Source organism: Sebastes fasciatus, chromosome 8 (assembly GCF_043250625.1).
Source record: "Sebastes fasciatus isolate fSebFas1 chromosome 8, fSebFas1.pri, whole genome shotgun sequence".
In the NCBI taxonomy this organism is placed as follows: Eukaryota; Metazoa; Chordata; class Actinopteri; order Perciformes; family Sebastidae; genus Sebastes; species Sebastes fasciatus.
This window is the reverse complement of record NC_133802.1, coordinates 10,312,679-10,340,324: the sequence shown is the minus strand read 5'-3', so window position 1 is coordinate 10,340,324 and position 27,646 is coordinate 10,312,679. Positions and strand designations below refer to the sequence as shown.

General features: G+C 39.5%; 2 protein-coding genes and 1 long non-coding RNA gene across 11 annotated transcripts in view; 1 reads left to right on the top strand and 2 right to left on the bottom strand.

The window, feature by feature from the left end:
• LOC141772362 (arf-GAP with coiled-coil, ANK repeat and PH domain-containing protein 3-like) overlaps positions 1-4,964 on the bottom strand; it is an 86,040-nt gene extending 81,076 nt beyond the window's left edge. For 6 of the 8 annotated variants that reach the window (XM_074643265.1, XM_074643267.1, XM_074643268.1 and 3 more), the window contains exon 1: positions 4,714-4,963. In XM_074643265.1, the coding sequence (XP_074499366.1) occupies positions 4,714-4,760 (47 nt within the window). In that variant the 5' untranslated portion in view covers positions 4,761-4,963. Of the gene's footprint in view, positions 1-4,713 lie in introns of all 8 variants that reach the window. The other 2 variants (XM_074643266.1, XM_074643269.1) reach the window with 1 other exon arrangement.
• A 13,823-nt stretch (positions 4,965-18,787) lies between these two features.
• LOC141772359 (PHD and RING finger domain-containing protein 1-like) lies at positions 18,788-23,401 on the bottom strand. Of its 2 annotated transcripts, XM_074643255.1 has the most exons (8): positions 23,259-23,401; positions 22,897-23,084; positions 21,607-21,690; positions 21,388-21,521; positions 21,056-21,147; positions 19,570-19,769; positions 19,157-19,253; positions 18,788-19,069 (listed from the first exon to the last, which is right to left on the bottom strand). In XM_074643255.1, the coding sequence occupies exons 1-8, from the start codon at positions 23,272-23,274 to the stop codon at positions 19,032-19,034; spliced, it is 849 nt and encodes a 282-aa protein (XP_074499356.1). In that variant the 5' UTR covers positions 23,275-23,401; the 3' UTR covers positions 18,788-19,031. The 2 variants fall into 2 exon arrangements, with proteins under 2 accessions (XP_074499356.1, XP_074499357.1); XM_074643256.1 differs by lacking the exon at positions 23,259-23,401 and having other exon boundaries at positions 22,897-23,177.
• Positions 23,402-23,614: 213 nt separating this feature from the next.
• Positions 23,615-25,345, top strand: LOC141772062 (uncharacterized). Its single transcript, XR_012594839.1, has 2 exons — positions 23,615-23,905; positions 24,523-25,345. It is a non-coding gene; the product is annotated as an uncharacterized LOC141772062 (long non-coding RNA).
• Positions 25,346-27,646: the final 2,301 nt, after the last annotated feature.

Below are 27,646 nucleotides of genomic sequence, written 5' to 3'. Positions count from 1 at the left end.
CAGCTTCCAATCCGTGTCCAAAAATACCACAATGCCTCGGGCTGCTCACTGCCGCTCACGTCACGATCAAAGAGTACAGAAGCAAAGAGACGAAAGTCGCTGCCACCATTTTGGACTGAAACGCTTATTATATTTATAATATTTTATTGTCCAACACAGGCCATTTCGGTAGAATATGACAAAAGAATAAAAATAATTTTGTTTACTTTTGCACGGCGCTTTGTAGGTGGACGTTTTTACTGCCGTTCGGTAGTCGCATTCAGTCCAAAATGGCGGAAGCGTAACTTTGCTGCAGGGCGCTGATGTTGCAATGGAACGAACAATTGACTTTAATTTCTTGGCAATATACTGTACGTTCTTCGTCACAATCCCATTCTCTATTCGATCATCCAACATGCACTTCTGACGGAGTACGCTGGTGGCTTAAAGGCCTGGAAACACCAGGATTTGAAAAGAAATTGATTAATTCATCGGCGTGATCGAAGGATTTGAATGACGAGGCAAAATGAATTCACACGAATAATCCGTGTAGAGTTCAACTTTGGTGAACTTTGAAGTGCAAATCTGTGCAGTGGACCAATAGCAAGCTGTCTTGACAGCGCTGAGGGGCCGGAGAGTCCAAATAAGAGGTAGCTATCGTAGCTTAGCTTATCAGCTGTTTTGTACCATCACATTTATTTAACTGTTCCACAAAAGACAAATGGTAGCTGTTGTGACTGAGCTAATGGTTTGCTCGCCAGCTACAGCAGTTCACCACTAGCCCTGCTAGTAGCCGCCATCACAAAGCTTCTAGTGTCTAGAAGTAAAACCAGTTCAGTCATTGGTTTCCTAAATAAAGTGTTTAAAAGAGCTCAAAGTTTTCTCTATTCCAAACCAATTTAAAAATGTATACTTCACATGAACTACAACAGAAGATACTGGTTGCTATGCCTCAATATTATCCTCAAGCGGGATGCGAGTGTGACCTCAAATTAACATGTCAGTGGGGAGAAAACAGCTCAAACGTTGCGTGCTGCCACTGTTGTGCCGGAGCAAACACAAACACATAAGTTCCTGCGGCCGTGTAATCATCACAGACCACTTTCTCAAAAACAGATGTGGAGCATCACTGGTTGCAATCGCACATCTGTTCGAGTCGCAGTATCCATGGAGACTAAACACAGAATACATACAGTTTGTTAAAGAGAGATCTTCGGGCCCTGAACAGGACTGGTTGTTATTCGTCATGTAACTGGAACTACGAGCTGATTTCCTGCATGATTTTACACGTGTGGGAAGCGCCGTGTCATGCCAACCCTCATAGAGAAAAAGCCTTGATTTTCCTGTACTCTGGGCCTGCTGCGTCCTTCCAGTCATCCACCTCCAGGGTTGTTACATAATACAACATAGCGCTGCTTTTAGCTCCACAAAGGAGACCGTTTGAATGCTCTCTGAAAAACACAGTTACAGGCTTCAGTGGCTACAAGAACATGCGTTTACTTTGTCTCTTTCAGCCTCTCTTCTAGTCATTTAAACATCCTGGGCAGCAGATAAAAGACTCTTAACATAAACTGGAAGACAAGTCCAGAACAAATCCTTGAACACGGAGCATAAAGGAGCATCTTCCTATAGCCAGTGAGAAAGACTTGTACAGTATACGAGGAGGAGGAGGAGGGGGCATATTTTCATTCCACAGGCACAGCTCCAGTCAGATAAGAGATAACTTTATCGTCCCATTCATGAGAGAGAGAAAAAGAAACAGTAACGCGTCTCAGAGCTCTAAATAATGAGGTGGCTGACTCTTTAGCATGCAGCTTGAAGCCTCGCTGCTTAGCATATGAAACAAGGAAGGAGACGGTTAGTGCAAATACCCTTCACTCAGCGCTTCCTGAGATGTGCCTTTCTCCAGCCCAGATGGCCGTCATTAAGATGCTGCTGCCAAGTCGGGAAGGCTTTGATTTATTTGGGAGCAGAGATTGTATTTTAAATGCATTGTTGGAAAGTATATTTACTAAAATACTGTTCTTAAGTAGAAGTTTTGGGGTACTCTATTTTATGCTTCTTTATACTTCTACTCCAGTACATTTCTGAAGCAAATATTGTACTTTTTTACTCCACTACGTTTGTTTAGCTGTCGTTGCTTTTCAGATTAACACACAAGGCATTGTTAAAGAAGAATTGTATAAAGCCAGTTGGGGCAACTTGTCACATTTCAAATGTCTGAGGTGTTAGTAGTTCCACCAAAGAGTGATTTCCTCTATTAACCTCTCTGATGGTTTCATTTGAAGTGTTCAAGGTCCTAAGAGGTCAAATTAGACAATATGCCACAAAAACAGCAAAAATTTGAGCAAAATCCAAAATATGAATACAAATTAGGGATGCTAATTTTGAATTTTTTCGTTTACAGATTATTAACCGCTAACCGACAAGATTAGTGTATCGCATGCAGCTGTGCGCAAGCTGCATTGTATAAAACAGACAACAGAGTCCCCAGTTCACCCGTCCGGGAAAGTTCTGCTCAGCTTTTTAATTAATCTGTATCATTTCTTTTAACCATTTAACTGATAGCATTAATCCATTAAAATTATTAATATCCGTTAATTATTAATATCACTAATACAAATGTATGTATCAGAACTTGTCTTTTTTGGCTTCCTTCCACATTAATCATCTCACGAACCCTCAGATTTATCTTGTGACCCTTTAAGAGGGGCCCGACCCCTAGGTTAGGAACCACTGGACTGAACTACCTACAGTAGTTAAATCTAGCTCCACCTTAAAGTTACAATCTGGAAGGTCAGTGTTGCCTTTGTAACGTCAGTCAGTTGGCAGTTGGCAGCTGGCATTGGACTTGCACTTGTTTTTGAAGTTTCCTCATCTATAGTCAGCACTATTTTCTTTGTTTGTTTTCAGCCATAGTAACCGTTTACTCGTAATGCTAACAGAGACCGGAAAAAAACATTATGCCGCTTGTAATTTTTCCCAGGAATGTCGCCACAGACACAGTTCGTAATACTACAAACATAAGGTCTTTCATCAGTGGGCCATGGGCTCGACATTATTACTTTATACACTGATGCACCAGTGTTAACAAACTAATGATGTTGTATATAAAAATATATTTGTCTCGGCAGTTAATTTTTGCCGACTTTCTATGAATTTTTCCCGTGTATAGCACCTTTTGTTAAACTGTCCTTACCCCACATGCATGGCTACTTGTTTCCAGCACAAATTCAGCTACAAGTCTGACTGGTGACATTGACATTTTGTTAATTCGACAAAGTAATAAAGCTGCCAGTAACCCAAAATACAAGAAATTTATACAGACGCCTATAAAAATCTACAAATCTTTTGTGATGATCAATCAAAAAAACATGATCATAGAACAGGTTTACTATTTATACACACAAATGTAGCAGTGAAATGTAAGAAATAAAACTATAATTACAGTCTATTTACATTTAAAGTGATTCTACTCCATTTCTGGGACTTTTTCTTTGGAAGTCTACAGGATGTGTGCCATTGTAAATCACTGAATATATACAAGTATGGTCGACAGACATGTGAAATAAGCACTTTCCACTGGAATTCTCAGTTTGTGATCTATAAATAAAGTTATGTTACACATTCTCAGTGTATTCAGTACTTATAATACTTCTGTACAGTACTTTTAGTGTTGAATGCAGGACTAATACTTGTAATGGAGTATCTTTACATGTTTGTATTGGGTGCTTTTACTTTAGTTAAGGATCTTCCACCACTGCGAGTCTAAAAGAATCCTCCCTGAGAGGCTCTTGACTTATTGGGAGCAGAGGACCAGGTTTAGATGTGGGTGTAGAAAATTCCTGACTTATTTATGTAACCTTTGGTGCACGGCGCTCAGGGGCTTTGGTGCAGGCTGTGTGGGGAAGCCTTCAGTTTCCTCTGATCCAATGACTAGTGACACTGTCTGAACGACATCAATCAGTCAACGACAGAAAATTGAAGTCTTAAGTTTTAAGCAAAAATCCCAAACATTCATTAGTTACAGCTTCTCCATATCAAGGATTTGCTGCTTTTCTTTGTTTTCTGTCAAAGAAATGTATTTGGGGTTTAGACTGTTATAGTCAGACACATTTTGAGGTGAATATTTCACTTTTTGTGTCATTGTTTTTAGACCAGACAAGCAACTAATCAATTATGAAAGAAAGAAAAAAATAGTTGCAGCTCGAGTTTGAACTGCATCCTTTGGGCAGGAGGAGCTCATGTATATAAGGAAACCCACAAAGGTCATTCATCTCCATCTATAACCTTTATTGATTCTGGATTAGGACTATGGTTCTTTGATTGCTAAATATAAAAAATTTAAAAAATGAAGAAAATTCAGACAATGTGAGGACCAACAGTCAACAGATAAGTGTTTGATCTCCTTCTCAGCCCATGTGACAACTCATATGGCTGCATTGCTCATCATCATCATGCCTACTGTAAGAAACGACACACATGCAGGCTGTGAAATTACGCACAAATCTGACTGATGTTCCAAACCTCTAATTGTAATCCAGACACCATTTATCATTGATCAAGGTATTAAAATCATCCCACTGACATTTTTAAGTCCAACATGCAACAGAACAGAGAAGACGCATGGAAACCATCGCAGTTGCATTCAATGTCTGGGATAAACAATGTGAATTAACCCGCACACATGCCAGAAAACCGAGCAAGTTGTCATTGAGAGTTTCATGTTCTTACCTAAACCGGGGTGAATCTTTAATACATTCTTCAAAATCCACCGTCATCTTGGGCTGGAGAGTTAAAGTTTTAACGCGGTTAAAAGGAGGATTTCATGTCCCGGGTGTAGAGTAAAGGTTTAGAGAGATGTTAAGTATCCGATAGAGTGATCCGATCGTGCCGCTGTGTCTCCTGCTCCTGCTGCGGTTCAGTCTCTCTCTCAGTCCGCTCTGGTGCTCTGATCATCCGGAGCTGCTCACTCAGTACTGGACACGGTGCTGCCTTCAGGGACTGCTGCTAAACTCGGATTTTTCCACATGCGACGTCGCAGCCTTTCTTTTAAGTGGGAAGAGTAACATTTACTCCAGTACTGTGAGTACACTTTTTTGAGGTGCTTGTACTTTATACTCTTACTCTACTACATTTCAGAGAGATATATTGTACTTTTGTATCCACTACATCTATTTAACAGCCAAAGGTGGAAGGAAATCTTTTACTTGAGTAAAAGTACTAAAAAAAAAAATACCACAATGTAGAAATAAAGAAAAAGCCATGCATTCAAAATTACAAATTAACAAGTACATAAGTATAAGCGTCAAAGTATACATATGTACCAAAAGTATAAGTACTCATTATGCAAACTGGCCCATTTCAGAATAATATTATAAGATTAATTTATAATTATTGATGCTTTCATGTTGTACATTACTTTAATGTGGCAGCTGGAAAATATGGGGCTAATTTTAATTCCTTTATATACTGCTGGGCAGCTTGTTTTATCTTATCTTAAAGGGACTGTTTTTAAGACTCAGAATTGCTTGTTAACAGCGACGCCTGTGGCCGTTAAGTCAACGAAAGTCAGCGTCGGGTTCGCGCTTGTGCTCGCTCTACATAGACATGAACGAGCATCGCTCAAAACTGAGGCGACACACGTCAGCTAAAACCACAATATCACTCTATATTTCACCTGCTTAATGTTTTCAAATAAAGTAAAAGTATCTCAAGATTGTATTTAAAGCTGCAGTGGGTAGAATTGGAGCAAATATAATTAAAAAAAAGTTATTTTTATAAAACGATCACTATATCCTGACAGTAGTTCATGAGACAAGTAATCTGAAAAAAATCATGTGCCTCTGTGTCCTCCGGTGCTCCTAATGGCATCTGCAAGATTTCACAGACCGGACGAAAACAACCAATCAGAGCCGAGCGTCCAGCTGCCGTCTTTGAGCAGCTGTCACTCGCAAACTCTGATTAAACGGTCAAATTAGGCAGCGCTGATTAAATATGAATCAATATTCTGTTACTCAAATGCCTTTTTCTGGCATTTCTCACATAAAATGTTTTCAGAAACATCTTGTAGTGTACTGTTTAGCTATAAAATGAGAAAGTTTGTGACACGGCCGCCATGTTGAGATCAGTTGAGGAAATACCAAGCACCGCCCCCCAGCCGGAGCAAACTTTCTCATTTTACAGCTAAACAGTACACTACAAGATGTTTCTGAAAACATTTGAGGGGAGAAATAGGCATTACAGTAACAGAATATGAATTAATATTTGATCAGCGCTGACTAGTTTGACCGTTTGATTGGAGTTTGTGAGTGATTGACAGCTGCCTCCGTTGAATGAACAGCCAATAGGAACGCTCTCTCTCTCTCTGAAATGACCTGTGATTGGCCAAAGTCTCAAGTCATAGGCTAGATTTTTTAAAGCCTGAAAACAGAGCCATGAGGAGGTGCAGAAGTCTATTTTCTTTCAGAACACTTGAATTACAATATGCTGAAAAGTTATTATGGAATTTTTGCCCAATGATGCCAAAAATATTCTGCCTACTGCAGCTTTAAGTCCAGTACTTGTGTAAATGTACTTTGTTACTTTCCACAACTGATCATAGCAAATTCCGTCATTTAACAACTGCACAATATGGTTTTGCACACAACTCGTAAGATTTCCAATAGCACTTGAAAGCAACACGTGTTCATCCCTCTGCATGGGAATGAGTATAACGCTGACGTCACGTAATTTGAATGAATACAACATGTGCAATAATCTCATATAGGTCGGTAGCCTACATATGAAAGATATTTCCTTGAGAAATTCAGTTGTGTTTTTTTTTTATTATTGTTTTCTATTGAAACGGCAAAAAAAAACATTTAAGTTTCAGTCACTTCAGGTACAAATATGTTAGTTTGCTGTGCTGATAACCACGATCGCTCTCATTCTGTTATTGTTTGCATTTTCAACGAAGACACAAAATAATTCTTAATCTTTCAGCAACCTACTCATCAGAGAAGTGGGATGAATGTATTTTTATAATCTGGAGTGTGAACTCAAGCGATGAATAAGCAAACACCCACGATGGCTTCACTTTGGTTGCTTCACAGAGACGCTCCCTACAGTCAGATTCACCCCTCTCATCTTTTTCACACCTCTGCAGTGTGGTTTTCCATGTCAGATCATCCTGTTTTACTGTTGTGCAAGCTGTGAAAATCTATTTAATGTAAAAGCCTGATGATTGATTCTGAAACACTTTAAAGAAACCTCTAACACATCCTAGGGTTGCTATACCTATCTACTTTCCCATGCCGCTGTTAAATGAGGGTATCTTAAGTGCATCAATTTTCCCAGCAAGGCTATTACTAATTCACAGGAAATGGGAAAGCTAGGAGAAAGAGCGCCTGCTTGGGATTTCACTGCAGGTTTTCATAGAGCGCCATTGTTCCTTCCGATCCCGTCTTTAAAAAGGCTGTGGCTCAGGCCATGAATGGAGATGATCTCATCCACTCTCAGCAAGAGTCCTGACTAAATACCACCATCAGTCCCTGACATAATCTCAGAGGAAAAATACACACATGCTTTTTTAGCCCAGCAATGGATGGTGATGTCACTTCGTTGGTCCACTACTTTGATTTCATATCAATATCTATTGGATGGATTGACATCAAATGCTGTACAGACATTCATGGTTCCCAAATGACGTATTCTACTGACTTTGGAGATCCCCATTTTTCCAATGACCTTGACATTTAGTTCTGAGAGAAATGTCTGAACAACGGTTTGATGGATTGCCATGAAATTTGGCACAGACATTCATGTCCCCTTCAGGATGAATATAAATAACTTCGGTGATTTTCATCTATAGCGCCATCATCAGGTCGAAATTTGAATTTGTCCAAGAGTTTGTTCATGACCTACCTACAAAACTGATGACATTCCCATCAGCATCAGCTGCACTTTGTGTTTAGTGCTAATTAGCAAATGTTTGCATGCTAACATGTTAAACCGAGATGACGAACATGGGAAACATTCTGTGTGTTCCAATACCCGTACTACCATACTATTTAGTATGCCAGAAAAAGATTTAGTATGTCCCAATACATAGCATGTCAAAGTATGCCAAAAATACCAGGAGGTCCTACTGCATCCGGTCACAGGATGGCCGTTCTGACCCACAATCCTCTGTGCAGTGGATATATGAGCAAGAGGTTCAAAGTTCAAGGCGCAATGTTCTGACGAAGTAGTATGTCCCAGTTGTATGAATACTGCATGCAACAGTACGTACTTTGTAAGGGCAGCTGCAGTACGTACTAAAAGTAAAAAGGAAAGGTATGCGATTTGGAACAAAGTCATTATAACTGCTGGGCATCAGCATTGTCATTGTGAGCATGTTAGCATGCTTATGTTAGCATTTAGCTAACAAAGCACCACAGTATGGCTGACCACAAGAGCCGCAGATATAGTAATAAAGTATTTAATTTATAAATAACTAGTTAAACAATTTAAAAAAACATTAATAAATTTGTTTACAAATTGATTTATTAATCTATGAATAAATGGACTAAATTACAAAGTAATTAATTATTTGGCATTTTTAGTATTAAAGTATTATAAAAGGAATTTACAAATGAAATATTATTCCATCAATAAATAAAACAAGGGATTTACAAAAACAATAGTTATTAATATATGAAATGCTTTATTACTATTTCCTTGACTCTTGTGGTCCTCCATACAGCTGTGCCAATGCCAGGCTCACAGAGCTGCAAGTATCGCTGTAGCTTGTTTTAGCTCTGCTGGAGGTAAAAAAAAGCTGTTCCACCATAACCTGGAGATTATAAACCACACCAGGACTATCACCAGTTATACAGAAGAAGCCTGCGGCACAAAAAGCAGGTGCTCCACCAATATGGTGGCTCCTCTGTTTTCTTTTTGCTGCTTTGGGGACTAAAACAGCACCTCAGTCTTTTGACTCCCCCCCACCATCCCCCTCTCCCTCTCTGATTCATCCCCAGTTCCTTCTACTAATCTGAGATCAAAGCACCTACTGCTCCTTTACGAATGTGTTGAGTCAGCAGTCGAATGATCTGAAAGTGCACACTGCTGGAGAAACTTCAGAGCAAACTTGGTAGCATGCATAAAATCTATAGCGTTCTGGATTGTATTAACAGCAGCAGCGCATGATATCATAGGTACAGACATTCATGTTCCCCCTTTAGCATCCATCCATTATCTGTAACCGTTTATCCCATTCACGGGGCCCTTTAGCATGAATTGTAATAATTTTGGTGATCCCTTGAATTTTCATCAATTACCATTGTCAGGTTTTATACATTATATCCAATACTTTGGTATATGGCCAAAATACTTGCAAAACTAATGACATTCCCATCAGCCTCAGTTGTACTTTGTGTTTAGGGCTAATTAGCAAATATTAGCATGCTAACACACTCAACTAAGGTGGTGAACATGGTACACATTACACCTGCTGTTGTTTTGAGCAAATTAGCATGCAGCCATTAGCATTTAGCTCAAACCCTGCTGTGCCTTAATGGGCGTTCAGACATAAAACAGCCTTGCGTTACTGATGTTGTTACTTTCAGATGGAGCCAGGCTAGCCGTTTCCCCTTGTTTCCAGTCTTTATGTTAAGCTAAGCTAGCCTGCTGCTGACTTTTGCTTCATATTCAACGGACAGATATGAGGGTGTAAATTTCAGCAAAAAAGTCTAAGTGTATTTCCCAAAATGTGGAACTATTCCTTTAAAGGTCCCATATCGTGTTCATTTTCAGGTTCATACTTGTATTTTGTGTTTCTACTAGAACATGTTTAGATGCTGTAATGTTCAAAAAACACATAATTTTCCTCGTACTGTCTGCCTGAATATACCTGTATTTACCCTCTGTCTGAAACGCTCCGTTTTAGTGCATTTCAACGGAATTGTGTTGCTAGGCAACAGCTTGGGTTCATGTTTACTTCCTGTCAGCTGATGTTATTCACATCCACTGCAAAAGGAAATAAACTGGGACCCATTTAGAATGTTTACATTTAAAACCGTGTAATGGTCTAAATATCGTCTATTTGTGACATCACAAATGGACAGAAATCCTAACGGCTTGTTTCAAATGCACAATGAATACGGGCTGAATACGGGCTGAATACAGGCTGTGTGTATTTCTCCGTATATTGAGCGTTTTGATAGTTTAACAGTATTTATAAGGCATTTAAACCTGCTTTATAATATAAAAGACATGAAAATCTCACTTTTTACAATATGGGACCTTTAAGATTTGGGACTCAGTGAGGTTTTATGGGGCAGATTCAGAGTAATATGATGAACAGAATTGGGTGCTTGACAGCAAAATGATTTACAGTGGAGACTGCCTAGCTATGGTATCAGTAATGGACTGTTCACCCCCTGCTGCTTTTGTTTCCTGTGTGGCTTCGAACAGGAGCGGAGATGAGGCTCGTCTGGCTTTGCGCAGGGAAATGAGTGGAAGGGAGCTGTCGACTCCCATTTTTGCTCCCGTCAGAGGCCCTCTCATGGCAGACACAAGCACTGCCGCAGTGTGACTGTGGAATCACTGGGAGAGATGTGTGGGTCTCTGGGAGGGTGACCTACTTTTGCTACCCTCTTTGGTCTACTGGAGAGAGCTGCGAGTTGCACTGCTGAGCACACAGCTTGTAATGTTATCCCTTTTGACTGCAGGTGCAAGCCTCTACAAGACACTAGCAATGAGGCTTGTAAAAAAGCTGCATGAATGTTCTGTATTATGCATGCATATGTCTTCTCAGCACCGACTCGCTCCAAAATGTATTCCCAAGTCTATTTTAAATTCATTTTAATCTTGCCATAGGACTGCTGCGCTCACACTAGTGGTGATATGTGTGTGTGTGTGTGTGTGTGTGTGTGTCTGTGTGCAAAGTGTACTTAGAAGGTGGATGTAAGTATAGAGACATGCTGGCATAATCATCATAGTATTGTAGTATTTGTGTGATACTGTTTATGTTTTTGACAGAGCTCTGCAGACTTCTCTAGTTAAATTAGAAGATTAATACCACTCTTGTCTTAATAAATATGAAGCGACTATCGGCAGCTGGTTAGCTTAGCTTAGCACAGAGAATGGAAACAGAGGGAAACAGTTAGCCTGGCTCTGTCCAAAGGTAACAAAATCCATCTTCCAGCACCTCAGAAAGGCCCTGACACACCAAGCCAACGGTCGGCTGTTGGCCAGTTTAGGACCATCGGTGAGCGTCTCTCGGCCTAGTTTTTGAGGTGTGTCCTGCATCGTTGGCTCTACTCTGCCCGTGTCTGAGGTTTTTCGGCCAATTCAGCATGTTGAATCAGTGACGGAACTCGTCAGTGTGAGAAATCCCTCTGATTGGCTGTTTAGCTTAAAGGAATCAGTGCACGAGAAGAGAAACGGAAGTGAGAAAGTGAGATTTCAGTGTGTGAAAATGGTCGGCAAACGCAGATTTGTTTCATCTACATATCATAACTACGGCTTATATCCGTCGTCCTCGTTCTTCCAAATTCCCTTTTTGAATGATGAATACAGACTACCGCCGCCTACTGGTGTGGAGTTTTTTACTCACGCAGACTCAGAACATACGTGGTAACTGGCCGTCGGCTGTAGTCTTTGCAGTGTGTTCAAGTGCAACTTGTCGGCCAAGACAAAGGCGACGTGAGGCAACGCAACAGACGCTAATCCTTTGATGTCGGGTTGGTGTGTCTGGGACTTAAAGCTCACTAATTATCACGTATATATACTGTATATCTTGTTAACTGATGTGTAAAAAAAAACATTTTTCCATTTTACGAGGGGTTATGTGCTGAACTATTTCTTGGCCAGGCAACCAGTTGAGACTCCAGGAGGTTACTGGTCCCAGCCAAGAAATAGTCTGGCACATAACATAAAAAAACCTGCAAATTTCCGTCTGTACGCTTCAGTTTTGATACGGATTAGATAAACGAGATGTAATGTGTTAATTAGTGGGCTTTGGAGTAGTAGTAGTGGTTCCCAGTGTGGGGGTCGGGAACCCCACAGAGGGTCACAAGATGATGAACTGGATAGGAATGCAGAATTTCTGTCGCACCGAATAATGATTCTTTTTTCAGACTTTCCTCTAATCTTTAGCTTTTTTTCAATGTGAATTACTTATATCTCTTAAAATATTCAAATAAAACAAGGTCTCTGGTTGAACTAGTCATAACTGGTAGACTTTTGCAACCAGTGAGAAGGGGTCACAAGTAGACATAGCTTGTGTCCAAAACAAAAACTTTGGGAACCACTGAACTAAAGGATACTGCATGTTGTGATACTAACACTCATTTTAATAAAATATATTCTCGATCTGCATACTGGGTCACATCCAAAAGCCCTTGACACATGACATTTCTGAGTTTGAAACCCCCCTACCTATTACCAGAAGTTGTTTGCAGACATGCTAACATCACTGCTGACTTATTTAGCAGCCCCGCCAATGCACATTAGCCTGTGACGCTAATGTCTCTCAGCCAAAGTGCCTCTCTGCAGCTCTGCAGCTCTGAGCTTCGCTCGCGGGGGTGTTGCAACTCTCAGCATCAGTTCCACTGCATCAGCAAAATAACTTGGGAGTGGAGGTGGAGGGATTCCATGCTTTTAATACAGCTATATGTTTTCATGGTTCTCTAAGACGTAGATGATGTTAAATAAATGCACAGCCCATGAAACCCCCTTAAAACTTACAAGGTCTACAATACCATGGTTCCCACTCTTTCTTAGAGACCATTTTCCATGACTTTCCCAGGACATTTTCAGTGATGATCTAGCTGATATGACAGACAGGGATCGCGCCATACACTAATATGTTCCTCTCTGTGGAAGTCTGATTTGCAAACCTTTACATACCTAAATGTACGATTCTAAGTTAGAGTCGATTTAGCTAAGATTATTAACTGCCGCTGACTCTTATCAGTTTATCACACCATACTTTAGCTCCTTTACTAGTAATATAATTAAGTGGCGTCTTTAACGAAGCTAATCACACCCACTGTGGGCTACCGCTACAAAAGGTAAACCTTTCATGTCATGTTATCCATTTTACCTTAACAATGCAGCATAGCGTTTGAAAAGACGATGCTATATAGCAAAGTAAAAAATGTTACTGTTAGCCAGCATTTAGCCAGTGTTTTGGGCTCCCATTCACTGTTTTGACCCAGCTTAGGATTCATAAACATTATTATCCAGCTCTCTCAACAGTGCCCAACCAGTGGGCAACCTCTGGTTCTGAAAAGTGAAGCAAATGCTTAAGTACCTTAAACTTGCATTCTTTCTACTAGTCAGCAGGGGGTGACAACTCTGGTTGCAAAACAAAGTCTGATTGGATAGAAGTCTATGAGAAAATGACCCTACTGCTCACTTGATTTATTACCTCAGTAAACATTGTAAACACAAGTTTATGGTCTCAATCACTAGTTTCAAGTCTTCTTCAATACAGCATGATGTTCATTTAGTACATTTTGGTCCCATTTAGAGTCAAATGGACCATAAAGCAGGGTGTGCTTTAGGGCTTGGCTACCTTTTGATTGACAAGTTGCTACCACGGTGTAGTCCGGTCTGGGTCTGAACTTTAATCCTCTCACAGTGTGTTTTCAGTTCATGAAAGTTAACTGTAATATTTTGGTTGCCTAAAAAAATTCTTATTCAGCATTTGGTTGTACTTAGCTCCAAAACTCTTGTGTCAATTCTGGTTGCAAAAGCCAACATGGCGACTGTCTATGTGCCCAACACACATTTGAAACCATTGTTTCCAGCCAGAGTTGAATCACAAACCTCAAACCTTTGCAGGCAAAACAAGCTAGCAAGCGTGTCAACTTTAGCAACTGAACCACACATGCTGCTAACCAATTTAACATTATTCAGTCATTTAAAACAAGTTGGGAAGAAAGCAACGTTATGTAATGTCATCCAACCTGCATGTGCTACTATGTGACGTGACGTGTTGTTCACATTATTTCCACAACATAACCGAGAGCAGCCTGTTCAAAATACTCTCGTTCATAAACTACCATTTGAACTAATTCCCTTTCTTTCTGAGCGATGAGCAGATTGAAACCATTATTAATAATGACAGTGGTATTGAGCTTCTCACCGAATTTCCCAAAAAGTCAAACTTCTCCTTTAAAATCTCATCTGGTTTGAAAATAGGTGAAGAAAATACATTTAGGGCCTCACATGTGTGGAAGAATTAAAGCTCTACGAATTCTGTATTTGTGACCCACTCATTAGCAGCCTATCGGGTCACTTAGCATGTCAATCTTTAAGAACACAATGTACTAATGAACAGACGCTCCCTGGAGCAGCGAGTCATTAGAAGTTTTGACCTTGGCTCCATTGTGTATTAATCGTGTTAGGGTGAGCCCAATGATTTTAAGGAGTCGCAGGCTTTACAGCCCAAAGCCCGTCAGCACTGGCCCAGCTCCTTATCCACTCTGCAGTATGTGGTTCCCGTCAGTGATTCCTGTGAGGGAAACTGTGACAGGATCCCCATAAAGAGTGGATAGGGTGAGTACTGGGTCAACGCTGGAACAGAAACAAAGGAAAGTACTAGTACAGGAAGCCTGTTTTACTGTGTCAGCTAGACTGGTATCAAATATTCAGATGCCCAAAGGCAATCCAAATCCTTGACACCAGGTTGTAAGGATGGTAGGGTTCAGTGAATGGTGAAACAAGGTCATGTAGGGCGTGGCAAAGCAGCTGCTCTTTAGAAATATTAATTATTTGTCTGAAACTATCAACACAAGAATAAAGTAGCCGGTTCATCCCGATGTTGCAATAACAAAAAAAAGGCCTAGAAATAGTTTGACATTTTGGCGTATTTCACGTATTCACTTTTGAGTTAGACAAGAAGATCGGTACCACTCTCATGTCTGTTCATTAAATATGAAGCTACAGCCAGGAGACAATTAGCTTAGCTTAGCATAAAGATTGGATGCCGGTGGAAACAGCCTGGCTCCTATTAAAAAGGTCAAAAAAAAAAAAAGCCTACCAGCACCACCAAAAAATTTTGTTTTCACACATTGGTTATTGTAAAGATGAAACACATGAGATATAATGTGTTAATTAGTGAGAGGCGCTGTTAGGCTAAAGCTAACCGTCTCTTGGCTTCAGATTCATATTTAAAGGACATAAGACTGGTGAGAATAAGCATATTTCCCCCAAAAAAGTGCAGATAGTAGCGATTGCAAGTAACTTCTCTCCCAAGCCATCCTCACCGGAAAAAAAGTCTGTATAGGTTGCAACAGTCTTAAGCTGGGATTCCACCGTCCCGGGAACTACTTTTCAAGTAAATAAAAGGTTCCTTCAGCCCACTGTTGTCCCCACTGTTTCCACCACAGTTTAAAGACCTGCTAAGATCAGGCAAATGAGTTTGCTGACATATGAAAAAGCAACATGACACAGGGCTGCTGGTGGTCACAGCAGTAAACTCACTCTGCAGCCTGCAGTTCAGTGTGTCCGCCTGTTTCAACTAAAAATCATGCTGGAAAAAAAAACGTTACTGATGCACGTTCGATGTAATGAATGAGATGCAGAGGAGGAAAATGAAACTAAGAGCGTCGGTCTCCACAGTAAATCATCTGCTGAGTGTTTGTGGGTCATTTATTTGTGCTTTAGAACGTTAACGTTGTCTCTCCATCTTCTACCGCTCACCCTCTCAGCTCACTCACACGATCTCTCTCTGTTTTCAATGAATCAGGAAGTCGACAGCAGAGCCTAACTTTATTTAAATGTTATCAAACAAAGAAAAAAAATGCTCTCCCCTCGTCCTAAAATGGTCCTAAATCGATACTAGAGCACTTCCGTGTTTTATGGATGAAGCGGTACAGTTGAAGCAGCGGCACTGTGTGTGTGTGTGTTTCACCAATCAGCGACGGTCATCCCTGCAAACTCCACCCCGTTCAAAGTTCTGGTACTTTCAGAAAGTACTACCCTCTGACCAGGGCTTTTTTGGGGTGTAAAAAGTCCCCAGAACTTTATTTAGACCCTGGTCCCTGCAGTCAAAACGTAATGGGTTCCTCAAAAGGTTCTTAGCTCCGGGGAAAGTTCCTGCGGTGGAAACGGGGCTTTAATAAGCATCTTATTAAGACCCACATTTACGTTTGTTGTTAGGTGGCGACCTCTAGTGGCCGTAGTAATTATGACCTGAGTAGTAGTAGTTTAAAGAGTATCAAAGTCCGCCTAGGGAGGATGTTGGGGTGGGTGGGTCGATGGATGGATCAAGGAAGGTAAGGTAACCCGCAAGTTAACTATTCAAGGTCAATGCCTAACCTTAATCATCTCGCGAGAGTTTCGCAACTTGTGTGTTACCCTCTAGACACGACCCCAGGAGACTGATAGTCGTGTCCTGTGTGAAACCAAAAGTCAAACATGAGTTATTTTAAGTTACTTATGTAACTACAACACATACAAACGTACTTATTTTAACCCAAAACGTGAGCTTTTCCTAAACCCAACCAAGAACAAATAGAACAGTGATGTATGTCGTTTGGAGAGTCATTGGCAATCAACATATTCTGGCTCTCCAGTGATACTAAGGTGATTGCCTAAGTAACCAACAAAGGGACTGTGAGTGCTCTCTTGTGTACACTTGGTTTTACACACCTTACAGCGTCTAAGCTTGGACATTTTTGTTCATTTCAACAATTCTGCTCAGCAAACACGTCTGGCCGATGAAGGTGAGCACTTGTTTTTCTGTGCATTGTTTTGAGGGGAAAAGTAGGGCAAGATGAGCTGCAGGCTCGTTAAGTACCCGCCCACTGAATCACGACACTGATAACACACACACACACACACACACACACACACACGGATCAACATGGATACATCTCAGCTATAATAACTAAACTAGAATAGCAGGGAGTTATTTTGGTGGTATGATTTCTTGACCACACTTTTTTCCATCTCTCACAAACTAGTTCTGATTTTAAGGCGTCTGATTCAACACGTGATTGAGTTTGGACATCAAAGGATGGATTTTATATCAGATGACCAGAAACAACAGACCTGATGGTGTCTGACAGAGGCGGTCTCCTCTCTCTCGGGTAAAGCTGGACCAGATCCTGAGAAATGAGACGGAATCTGGTGTTGCTAGGCGACGGCTCAGTGATGCTGAGGGAGGCGGGATGAATGAATCCTGCAGACGAGCAGAGGAGTCTCAGAAACCCCAGTTGCCTCACATACTTTATTTGGTCAAGGTCCACCTACCGTCTATGTCCACCCACACCATGCTACTTGTACCAAAGTAACTATGAACCCTGACTTTACAAGGTGCTTTAGATTAAGACAAAAGATACATAATCATTCACTTTCTGTTCACAGTTTTAGGGATGGCAATGTTGTTCTGTTGGTTCACCACATTGGCCCAGACTGAAATATCGCCACAACTATTGATGGATTGATATGAAAGTTTGAACAGACATTCATGTACCCCAGAGAATAAATCCTACTGACTTTGGTGATTCCCTCACTTTTCCTCTAGTGCCACCATGAGGTGGACATTTGTGGTTTTAAGTGAAATATCTTGAGTACTGTTTGATGGATTGCCATGGAATTTGGAAAAGACATTCATGTTCCCCTCAGGATGAATTGTAATAACTTTAGAGGTCCCGACTTCTCATCTAGCGCCACCAAGATGACATTTCTGCAAAACTAATACCATTCCCATCAGCCTCAGCTGTACTTATTGCTTAGTGCTACTTAATGCTGGCATGCTAAAATGCTGAACTAAGATGGTGAACGTGGTATATGATACCTGCTAAAGATCAACATGTTAGAGAAAATGTGCATGCCGATGTTAGCCTTTAGCTAAAGGCATCGCTGTGCCTAATTGAGTAGCTTCACAGAGCCGCTGGCTGTAGACTCAAGGTCTAGGGATGCACCGATACCGATACCGGATCCGATATCCGGCCAATACTGACTCAAATAACTGAATCGGGTATCGTGACAGGGGGGCCGATCTATTCAATTCAATTCTATGTTTATATACTATATACATTATATTTTGTTTTGACCAATTTGTTGCTGCATTAAAAAGGTTTACAGTTTACAATTTATTATTTGAACAATAAATATCAATTCACTAAATGTATATCTATGTATTTATTTGTCAAATTTTGTTTTTCAAAGTTAGGAAAACGATGTTTAAGTCAAGTCTGATGTTGCCTTACACATAAAAGAATGACCCTAGTCACGTCCACACAGTGAGGCATACAGCTTATTGATTAAACACTGGTAACTCGGCATCAGCCGATACCAAAGCCCAGGTATCGGTATTGGTATCGGGACTGAAAAAGTCGGATCGTGCATCCCTATCTCAGTCTTGTTTCACATTTACAATTTTAAAATATGTGTTAATGTAAAACTTGTGTTCCACTTCTAATTTGAAAAACAAAATATGCAGTTAATGAAGATCATCAGACAATAAAAAATTGAATAGCAGGTCGTACATTAGTCGTAGTGGTCACACACTGTAGTTTAGTTTTGGGTCAATACCACATTCACCACCCTGGCCGTAAATACTCACAATAGTACCCAATGTGTACTAACCCAACACTGAAATTAATCCCAAATAAATGCATATTTAGTCCTGTTTGAGTAATGTTTACTAGAAATTACAGTGCACAGCTGTTTTCAAAAATTAAACTTTACATTTGTGACCCGTTTAAAGATTTATGTCTTCAGTGGGAACCAAAGTGCTGAACGCTACAGACTTGGTAGGGACATCATACAGTACTGAGAGGCGGACTAACGCATTGCTGGTTTTGGTCTTTTCATTTCTTTATGATTTATTGACAGTAATAAAAGTATAGAATAATGTCAATCTTATCTTTTAACAAAAGCAAAACAAAAACATACAACAAAGGATAGCAAACAATATCACTGTAAACAAACAGGTTCAGGTCAGTTCCTTCACATAATGTTTATAACACAACGCTGCCACCATGTGGTCGTTTTTGACAGGAGCACCTTTATCTTGCAATGATACAAACCATCTTCCAACATCTCCTCTTCTTGGTGTCAGGGGCTCAAGTTGGACGTTTCTTTCTTTTTCTTGTCTTTAACTCTGTGAAACACACAAAAACAGGTAAATGTGAAATCATGTTCAGACTCTTGAAGCTACAGGGAAGTGAACTGACAGTTGGTAACTTACTGATGGCAGCACTGCTGGTATCACTGTGATGGTGTGCAGCTACTTCATCTGTGGTGACTGCAGGCCTTGATGCCTCTAACAGGTATTTAGGTACATGCTGAGAAAGAAGAACAAAAAAAATCAGATAATTTATGTACATTAACACCAATGTTATGGAAGGTTGTCTTTTACAGATGGGAAGCAAAACGTACAAAGCAACACCTAATTCATCAACTGAATTTTGTTTTAGTAAATCAGATAACTGAAAATGAGGTACAACCTGCAATAAACTTAGGTAAACATACAGTCTATGCCTGAAACGCACACATTAACGACAAATTACAGCATATTGAGAATGGGGACGTCTGTGTTTTGACCTCATGCTGTCCGGTAGATAAACAGATGATGCTCTCTCTGTGTAATGTTGAACTGACCCAGGAGGTTTGGGGCAGAGGATGAGGACTGGCGCTGGCTCTGCTCTGGATCCTCTGGCTGTGTCGTCGTTCAGTGGAGCTGCTGGGACGATTTACAGTGGAGGGCCGAAGGCGACTGCTGGTAGATGCAGTTTCATCTACTTCAGCTAGGAGGTCTGTTAGTTCTCCATCACTGATCTCCCCCTCCAACATGGAGCCGTCTGTGCAGGGACAGTTTCATTAAAGGAAAAACTAAATAATATACTGTAATATTCTACAAAAATCTATTCTTTTATTTCCTGAAGAACTGTGCTTTTTTTAATAGTTATCTTTGGCCACTTTTGGTATAGCCTTCCTTATATGATATGTTGATTCAATGCAACTTTAAAGAATGAGTATTTCAGCATGTTATAGTCTATTTTACAGTGGGCAAGAGAGACTACAGCAGTCGTCCTTTTAAAACTTCTAAATAGAGAGAAATTTAGAAATGTTCCTATATTTTATCTATAGTATGGATGAATCTATTCAGGCAGGCAGCTACTAGTGCCAGTTCATGCCAGTGTGGGATGAAAATTAGGGCTGTCAAAACGCGATAATTTGTTTTAATGCAACTAATTTCTTTACCGCATAAACGCAACTTGCGATTTTTAGGCTGTAGTGGGCTCAGCTTACAAACTAGAGTGAAGATACTGGCATCATATGAAACTAAAAAACCTAAGGAAGGACAAGGTGAAGGAGGCTTAATAATGCTCCAAACTTACGCTAAATTTAGGCGAGGAAAAACTGGCATGGCCATTTTCAAACGGGTCCCTTGACCTCTGACCTCAAGATATGTGAATGAAAATGGGTTCTATGGGTACCCACGAGTCTCCCCTTTACAGACAAGCCCACTTTACGATAATCACATGCAGTTTGGGGCAAGTCATAGTCAAGTCAGCACACTGACAGCTGTTGTTGCCTGTTGGGCTGCAGTTTGCCATGTTATGATTTGAGCATATTTTTTTCTAAATGCAGTACCTGTGAGGGTTTATGGACAATATGTGTCATTGTTTTGTGTTATCAATTGATTTCCAGTAATAAACATATACATACATTTGCGTAAAGCAGCACATTTGCCCACTCCCATGTTGATATGAGTATTAAATACTTGACAAATCTCCCTTTAAGGTACATTTTGAACTTAAAATCTCACGGTAAGCCATATCACACTGCTATCACACTAAACATTTACATTTTTGTTTGTTTGTTTTGTTATTTGTTAAACATTAACTACCATACTTTATTTACATGAACAGAAACCAATGCCTACCTGGAAGACAGGAGACACATCAGGTACTATTATAACTTTGGAAACTGGTTGGCAGTATTTAAATGGGCTTAGGATACAAAAACACCAGTGTGGTCCTTTAAAGAAGGAAGACACTACAATTTCCACAATCAGTTCTTGTGCAAAATAATAAAACAACTAAGTAAATTGTATTGTATTTTAGGTGACAAGGAACTTTACCTGTATGCTGAGGACTGACCGCACACTCAGCACAAATCCAGTCACCTTCAGGACCAGAATTTAATGATGGTGTTAAGCAGTCCATATGATACCTGGAACAATAAAGTACAACAGCAGTTCTGTGATTAAGCACCTTTAACATGTATTTCCAATAAGTCCAACAGAGCTTGTAGGTGTTTGAGTGGTCAAAGTCAGTCAAGTGCAACTCACTATTGTACTCAATATGATGCTACTGCTGTGACTAAAATAAACACTGGTATGTACTGAATATTAAAGACCAAAATACCGCTAGATAAAACTGTGTAATGTGCACCAGCACCGCAATGCCATACCCCGAATCACAGTGTATGCACACTAGCAGCCGGTTCCGGCGGTCGCTGCGTCCACATTCCTCGCAGATAACAGTATTGCTCCCCTCCTCCTCCTCATCATCATCATCTTCCTTTTTCTTTGTCCTCACTTTGATCTGCAGCAGCACCACAAACAGTTCAGCCCCCAAACACTGCCCACATATTTCCACACACTTTCAAGCTTCACTGCAAAATAATCACCTTCTTTTGAACATCCCCTCCAGGACACAGTCTCTGGTGGATGAAAGCAAAACTGATCCGATCCACCGGGCAAGTGTTGGCTGTCTGAGATTCAAGACAAGACAGGGCAACAAAATGGTTCAATTTCAAGAAAAAATTACCCCTTGATTGACATAATAGTGTTTTACAATTTGATTCACATTCTGTACAGAGAAAAGAGAAAGTAATGTTCCACAGTGGAGGCTCATGCATCTCAAATTGGGCTACAACTAATGATTATTTTTATTACCTTTTCTAAATGTATCCATTCATTGTTGAGCCTACAAAAACCGAGAGCCTAAGGTGACATCCTTAGATTACTTGTTATGTCTGACTCACAATCTAAAACCCAAATATATTCCATGTACAATGGAGCAAATCGTCACATTTGAGAGGCTGGAAGCAGATAATGTGTCACCATTTAATTGAATAACAGTGATAATTGATTAATAAAATAGTTACTGAGTGATTAATCATTCAGCTCTAATCTCAAATGTATTTTTGATATGATATTAAACGATGATCAGATGTCACTGCAACTACCCTTTTTCTTTAAACAGTGAGCCATGAAGGTTTGATAATTACACTTATTTTGAAACACAAATCAACTTGTTCAAAGATATTGGTGTAACGCTATTATCTTGGCAAAGTGGGATTGAATTTAAAGGTCCCATATCATGCTCATTTTCAGGTTCATACTTACATGTTTACATGCTGTAATGTTAAAAAAAACAAAAAACTTTATTTTCCTCATACTGTCAGCCTGAATATGCCTGTATTTACCCTTTGTCTGAAACGCTCCGTTTTAGCGCATTTTGGGGGAATTGCAACGGAATTGCAACAGAATTGCGTTGCTAGGCAACAACTTGGGTCCATGTTTACTTCCTGTCAGCTGATGTCATTCACATACACTGCAACCAGGAAATAAACTGGGACACATTTAGAAGGTTTACATTTAAAATTGTGTCAAGGGTCTAAATATTGTATATTCGTGACATCACAAATGGGCAGAAATCCTGACAGCTTGTTTCAAATGCAGAGTTTCTGAATATGGGCTGTGTGTGTTTCCCTGTGGATTGAGTGTTTTGATACTTTCACAGTATTTATATTGCATTTAAGCCTGCTTTATAATAAAAAAAAACATGAAAATCTCCCTTTTTTACAAGATTGGACCTTTAAGGGAAATATTATTCTGATAAAAGTGACGTTACCTATAGTTAAGACATGACATATTGTGTTGGACTAGGAGTGACAGGTGAAGTGCATGTTTACCTGGGACCACTGGACAATGCATTCAAGGCAGAAGACGTGCTGGCAGTTTTCCAGAGAGCCCACTGTTTGCTTTTCAAAGCTGCTCAGGCAGATGTAACATTTCTCTGCACCCTCTCCACCTGCTGGGTTTAATAAGGTGGACTTATCCATACTCGACTTCAGGTTGGTGTGTCGCAGTTTCCGGTGAGCTGTAGCTACACAACAATAGCTAGTTAGCTTAGTCGGTAACTAGCATAACACCATCACGGAGCTTTTTCTGTCAACATGGTCAATGTAGTAATTCACTGTCAACCCGTTTGTGCCGTTTAGCTTGCTACTGTTGCAGCATATCTTTGCTTACATTCATAATATTTATAATTCACCTGTTGACTGAAACATTCAAACAGCTAACTGCTACTCTTCATTTCACTCCCGCGCTACACAAACGACTTCCGGTCTTATTCTTTCAAAATAAAAGCGCCAAAATCCGCAATTCAAGCATTCAAGTATTTAGGAACCAAAACATAGCAATTTAATCATGCCTTAAGATATGTATTGTAGAAATAAACAAATGAAAACAATTTGGAGATACATCTACATCTATAAAATAAATTGACTTTTTGAGTTTAGTCCAATATGAAACATGTATATCAATGAAACTTGATATTAGGCCGAACAAAAGTGAAACCGAAGTTTGAACATTAGAGATTCTAAATGATGACAATTATCAGTTAAAATGTTTAAGGGTCAAATGTTTCCAGTCAATGATGGAGACATTCCCAAAAAAAAAAAAGAAAAAGTGGCACAACAAAAAATAGAACACATCTATGGTTTCTATGACAACACACATTTTTTTTGATGACGTGATGATTGATGACGTCATGGAACAGAACGTGCGCGATGGAATCAATGCGTCACAAAGGCAAAAAAAAACAACTTTCCAGAGCTGTAATAGGATTATATACTCTCACAACTAGCAACTGACAACTTTCAGAGAATCTCACCAAGACACTGCTCTTAAAGTCCAGAGGTAAGCTATTGTTCAAATATCAAATATAATATTTTAAGTAATAATTTGTGATGTCCCAGATAACTCGATCAAGGCCATTGTAAAGGATCAGTCAAGTAGCCTAATGCTAGTTTCAGGTTTATCAGATTGATAAAAGACAGACAAATATTTCATCAATAGCAACACAGGAGCATTGAAGGACTGAATATGATTCATATTCTCTCATCACTCTTGCTGCATTCACTTGCACTCAGATATGGGAGTTAACTCCTACCAGCCACAGCTTTTTATGTACTGAGGTGGCAGCTGGGGTGGCTGTATTAGTGTTAAAACTGCCAGAAAATGTTAGTGGTTGTGTAAATGTTGTGTTGGCCAGATTGGAATCTGGTAGATGCACTGAAGATTTAATCCATTTTATAGTAACCTTCAAAACAACATTAAACAGTTTTATGTAGAACATTTCAGATCCTGTGATCAAAATATAGAAAACAGTCAAATATCCAAGTAAGTCCCAATCATATCAAAAATACTTCATGGGACATCACTAAAAATAATAAAAGATCAATGAATTTTATCACCACTCGCACATGTTTTAAAAAAGACCTATGTACTAATGTTACGTTTTTGGCCTTTTCAAGGGAAAACCTTCTTGAGAATGTCGCTGTACCGGACAGAGACGTCGGCTGATTTACTAAAGACCCTGAAGATGCTCTCCTCACAAATGGCCTCTGACAAACAAGAAGGGGTGGCAAGAAAATCCCCTTTCTTTAAGAGTCACCCCGTTCTTGTTTGTCACAAGCCTGCACCACCTCCCCGCGATGGCACCACTGCTGACGTCAAGACGGCACCAAGAACATGGCAGCCCACATCGATTCTAAAAACCTCAGGTCCTTCACATGATTTTTTAACATCCAGTAAGCCCCCCAAACAGGTGATGTTGTTGTTAGTACCAAAAGTGATAGGAAAGGGTGTTCTCCCACCTATCACTGAGAAGAAAACCAGGGATCTCCTAGTACATGGTAAGGATTTGGCCCCTAAATCCAGGAAAGGGTCACCAATGAACACTTTTCTGGTGCCAGAAAAGAGAAGCAGCAAGTGTACAGCATGCAGAGTACTGGGGCCAGCAAAGGCAACTGCAAAACGTGACGTAGGCAGTGTACCGAGGACAGTAAGTAAGCCGGTTCTCCCACCTATTTCAGTAAGTGTGTACCGGCCTACCCCTAAGGTAAGTTCAAGGAGGCCTACATCTGGTACAGATGCCCAGGAGCAGGTGAGGAAGAAGAAGCTGGAGATGAACTGGATTCCGCCCAGCTTAATACCTGATAGGAGGGGTGACAGGCTTCGGTGGATGGACGTGAGGCCACTTTTTTCGGGGAAAGTTAAAGGCATGATCCCAAAGTGATTTTGAGGTTCTTGAAAACTGTCAAACTGCAATAAAGAGAAAGTGATTATCTATTTAAATGAAAATCTTTCCACTAATAAAATTAAAATAAAGAATTAAAATAATAAAATTAATATAATACTTGAAAAAAAAACTATAAAATTGAATTGAAAATGATCATCATTATCATTCTTTTTGGCCCATATGTTTTTGTGATATCATATAATTCCCAGCATAGCTCCACCCAGCTTCAACCTGACAGGAGGTGTAATCAGTGTAATTGTAAACACCTCTGTGAGTGTGTAGGGCTTTTATATAATGAGATAGATATGTCTTCATTGGTTAATCTGCGTGCAACATGCACTTGTCAACTTTAGACAGGTATAGGTATTTGTATGTATACTTCAGAAAATGTTAGAAAGATCAAAAGTGAAATAGAAGTTTGAACATTAGAGATTCTATTTATATTATTATTGCAAGTCAAAAGACAGTACATTAACAAAACAACAAGAGGACAACCAGAACAGAGAATACAGACCATTTAACACAATCTACCAAGAGATGTGAGAACCAGGAGACGCTTGTGTGTGTGTCTATGTATATGTGCATGCATGTCTTCTATAGGGTGGATATATGGAGAGAAGAGAAAAAAATAAAAATAAATAAGTAATAAAGGTAGTTAACTAAGAGAGAGCATAGGAAAGGAAATATCTAAATAAATAAATGAGCAAGGAACATAATCAATGTAATACATATTATAATAAGAAGAATATCCAGAATAATACTGTTAATATTTGGTGTAATAATAACAATGACAAAACATAAACCACATGAAAACAACAGAGGGGGAAAAAAATATATATATATAATGTTATCAGTAATAATGAAGATGACAAACGTAAAACATATGAAACCAACAAAAAGTAATAATAATAATACTAATAAAGAATGCAAAAAATCTAATAAAATAATATCTCTTTTATCATTTTGTCAGTAGTAATTACGTAATTATCATGTAATAATGTAATGAAGTAATTAATCACTATGGTTACAGACATGGCATCCTGTTTTCTGTTTCATCTTTAGCAGACTTCAGCATTGCTGTTTCAGCTGACAGCAAGCATATTCTGTTCTGGTAATAAAGTTCAACTGTTAACTGCAGTTTCACAAACTAGTACTTCTTTAATAGTCTTTTTTTAATTACAATTCCCTCCTTTTATCGCTCTATAACTAAAATAATGTCAAAGCAGAGCGTATTTTGCCATAACCACAACAGGTCTGTCCTGAAATGCAGTGTGCGTAGACGCAAAGCATACAGGCATCAGTATAAACAATTTCTTCATATTCAAACTACAACTTTCATTTGCTTTAGTTGTACTCATCATAAATTTAAGAAAGGAAAATTATTGATGTTTTTGTGGGAACAAGATTCCCTGTAGGTTTTAGAAAGCATTCAAGGTTTACAGTACAGCCATTCAGACAGCAGACCAGATGTTTTGATTGAAATACAACAAACATTATATAGAATTCAAATCATGGGGCTTACAGTAATGTTTTTATGGATACAGCACATATAGGGGTCAAAGGAAATTAAATGGTAGATAGGGTTGCAAAGGAGGCTACAAAAAATAACTACATCGATTTGACAGTTAGCTTCAGCAAAACAGAAATGAAGAGCATTATTAAACAGAAAATGAGGGAAAAGTGGCAGAAGCAATGGGAGGAAGAGAGGAAAGGACGGTGGTTTAACAGAGTTCAAAGGAAAGTGGGAGAAATGAGGTGTAGTAGGAAGGAACAGGAGAGACGAGACAATCATATCAAGACTTAGATTTGGACACACTAGACTAAACAGCACACTATTTTAAATAGGTAAACATGACACAGGTAGATGTATTACTGTGGACAAGAGGAAACGGTGGAGCATGTCATATTGCATTGTGAGAGATATGAGGAAGAAAGAAGGCATTTGAGTCAAGGCCTCAAAGAGATTAAAGTACACTTTAATTTAATAGATATTCTACAAAAGAACTCACTAAAAGATTGTTCTAGAATATTATTTCAGTATCTTAGACAAATTAATATGATTGGAAAAATATGAGGTTGTTTTTTTAATAAATAAATATTAGCCAGAGTGATTTACACTCCATACCAGATGGTGGTGGTAATGCACCAATTCGTTGTTTGCCAACCGCCAATAAACCTCAAAGGAGAAGAAGAAGAAGAAGAAGAAGAAGAAGAAGAGCTGTAGGACCTAGGACACACTGCCAAACCTGGCAAGAATACTGGGACTTAAGTGACACAGGGAGACATCTGTACAGTATTCAGAAACATGTAGGAGCTGGTGGAGCCCAAGGGAAGAGATGGTCATTACCGTCTGAAAA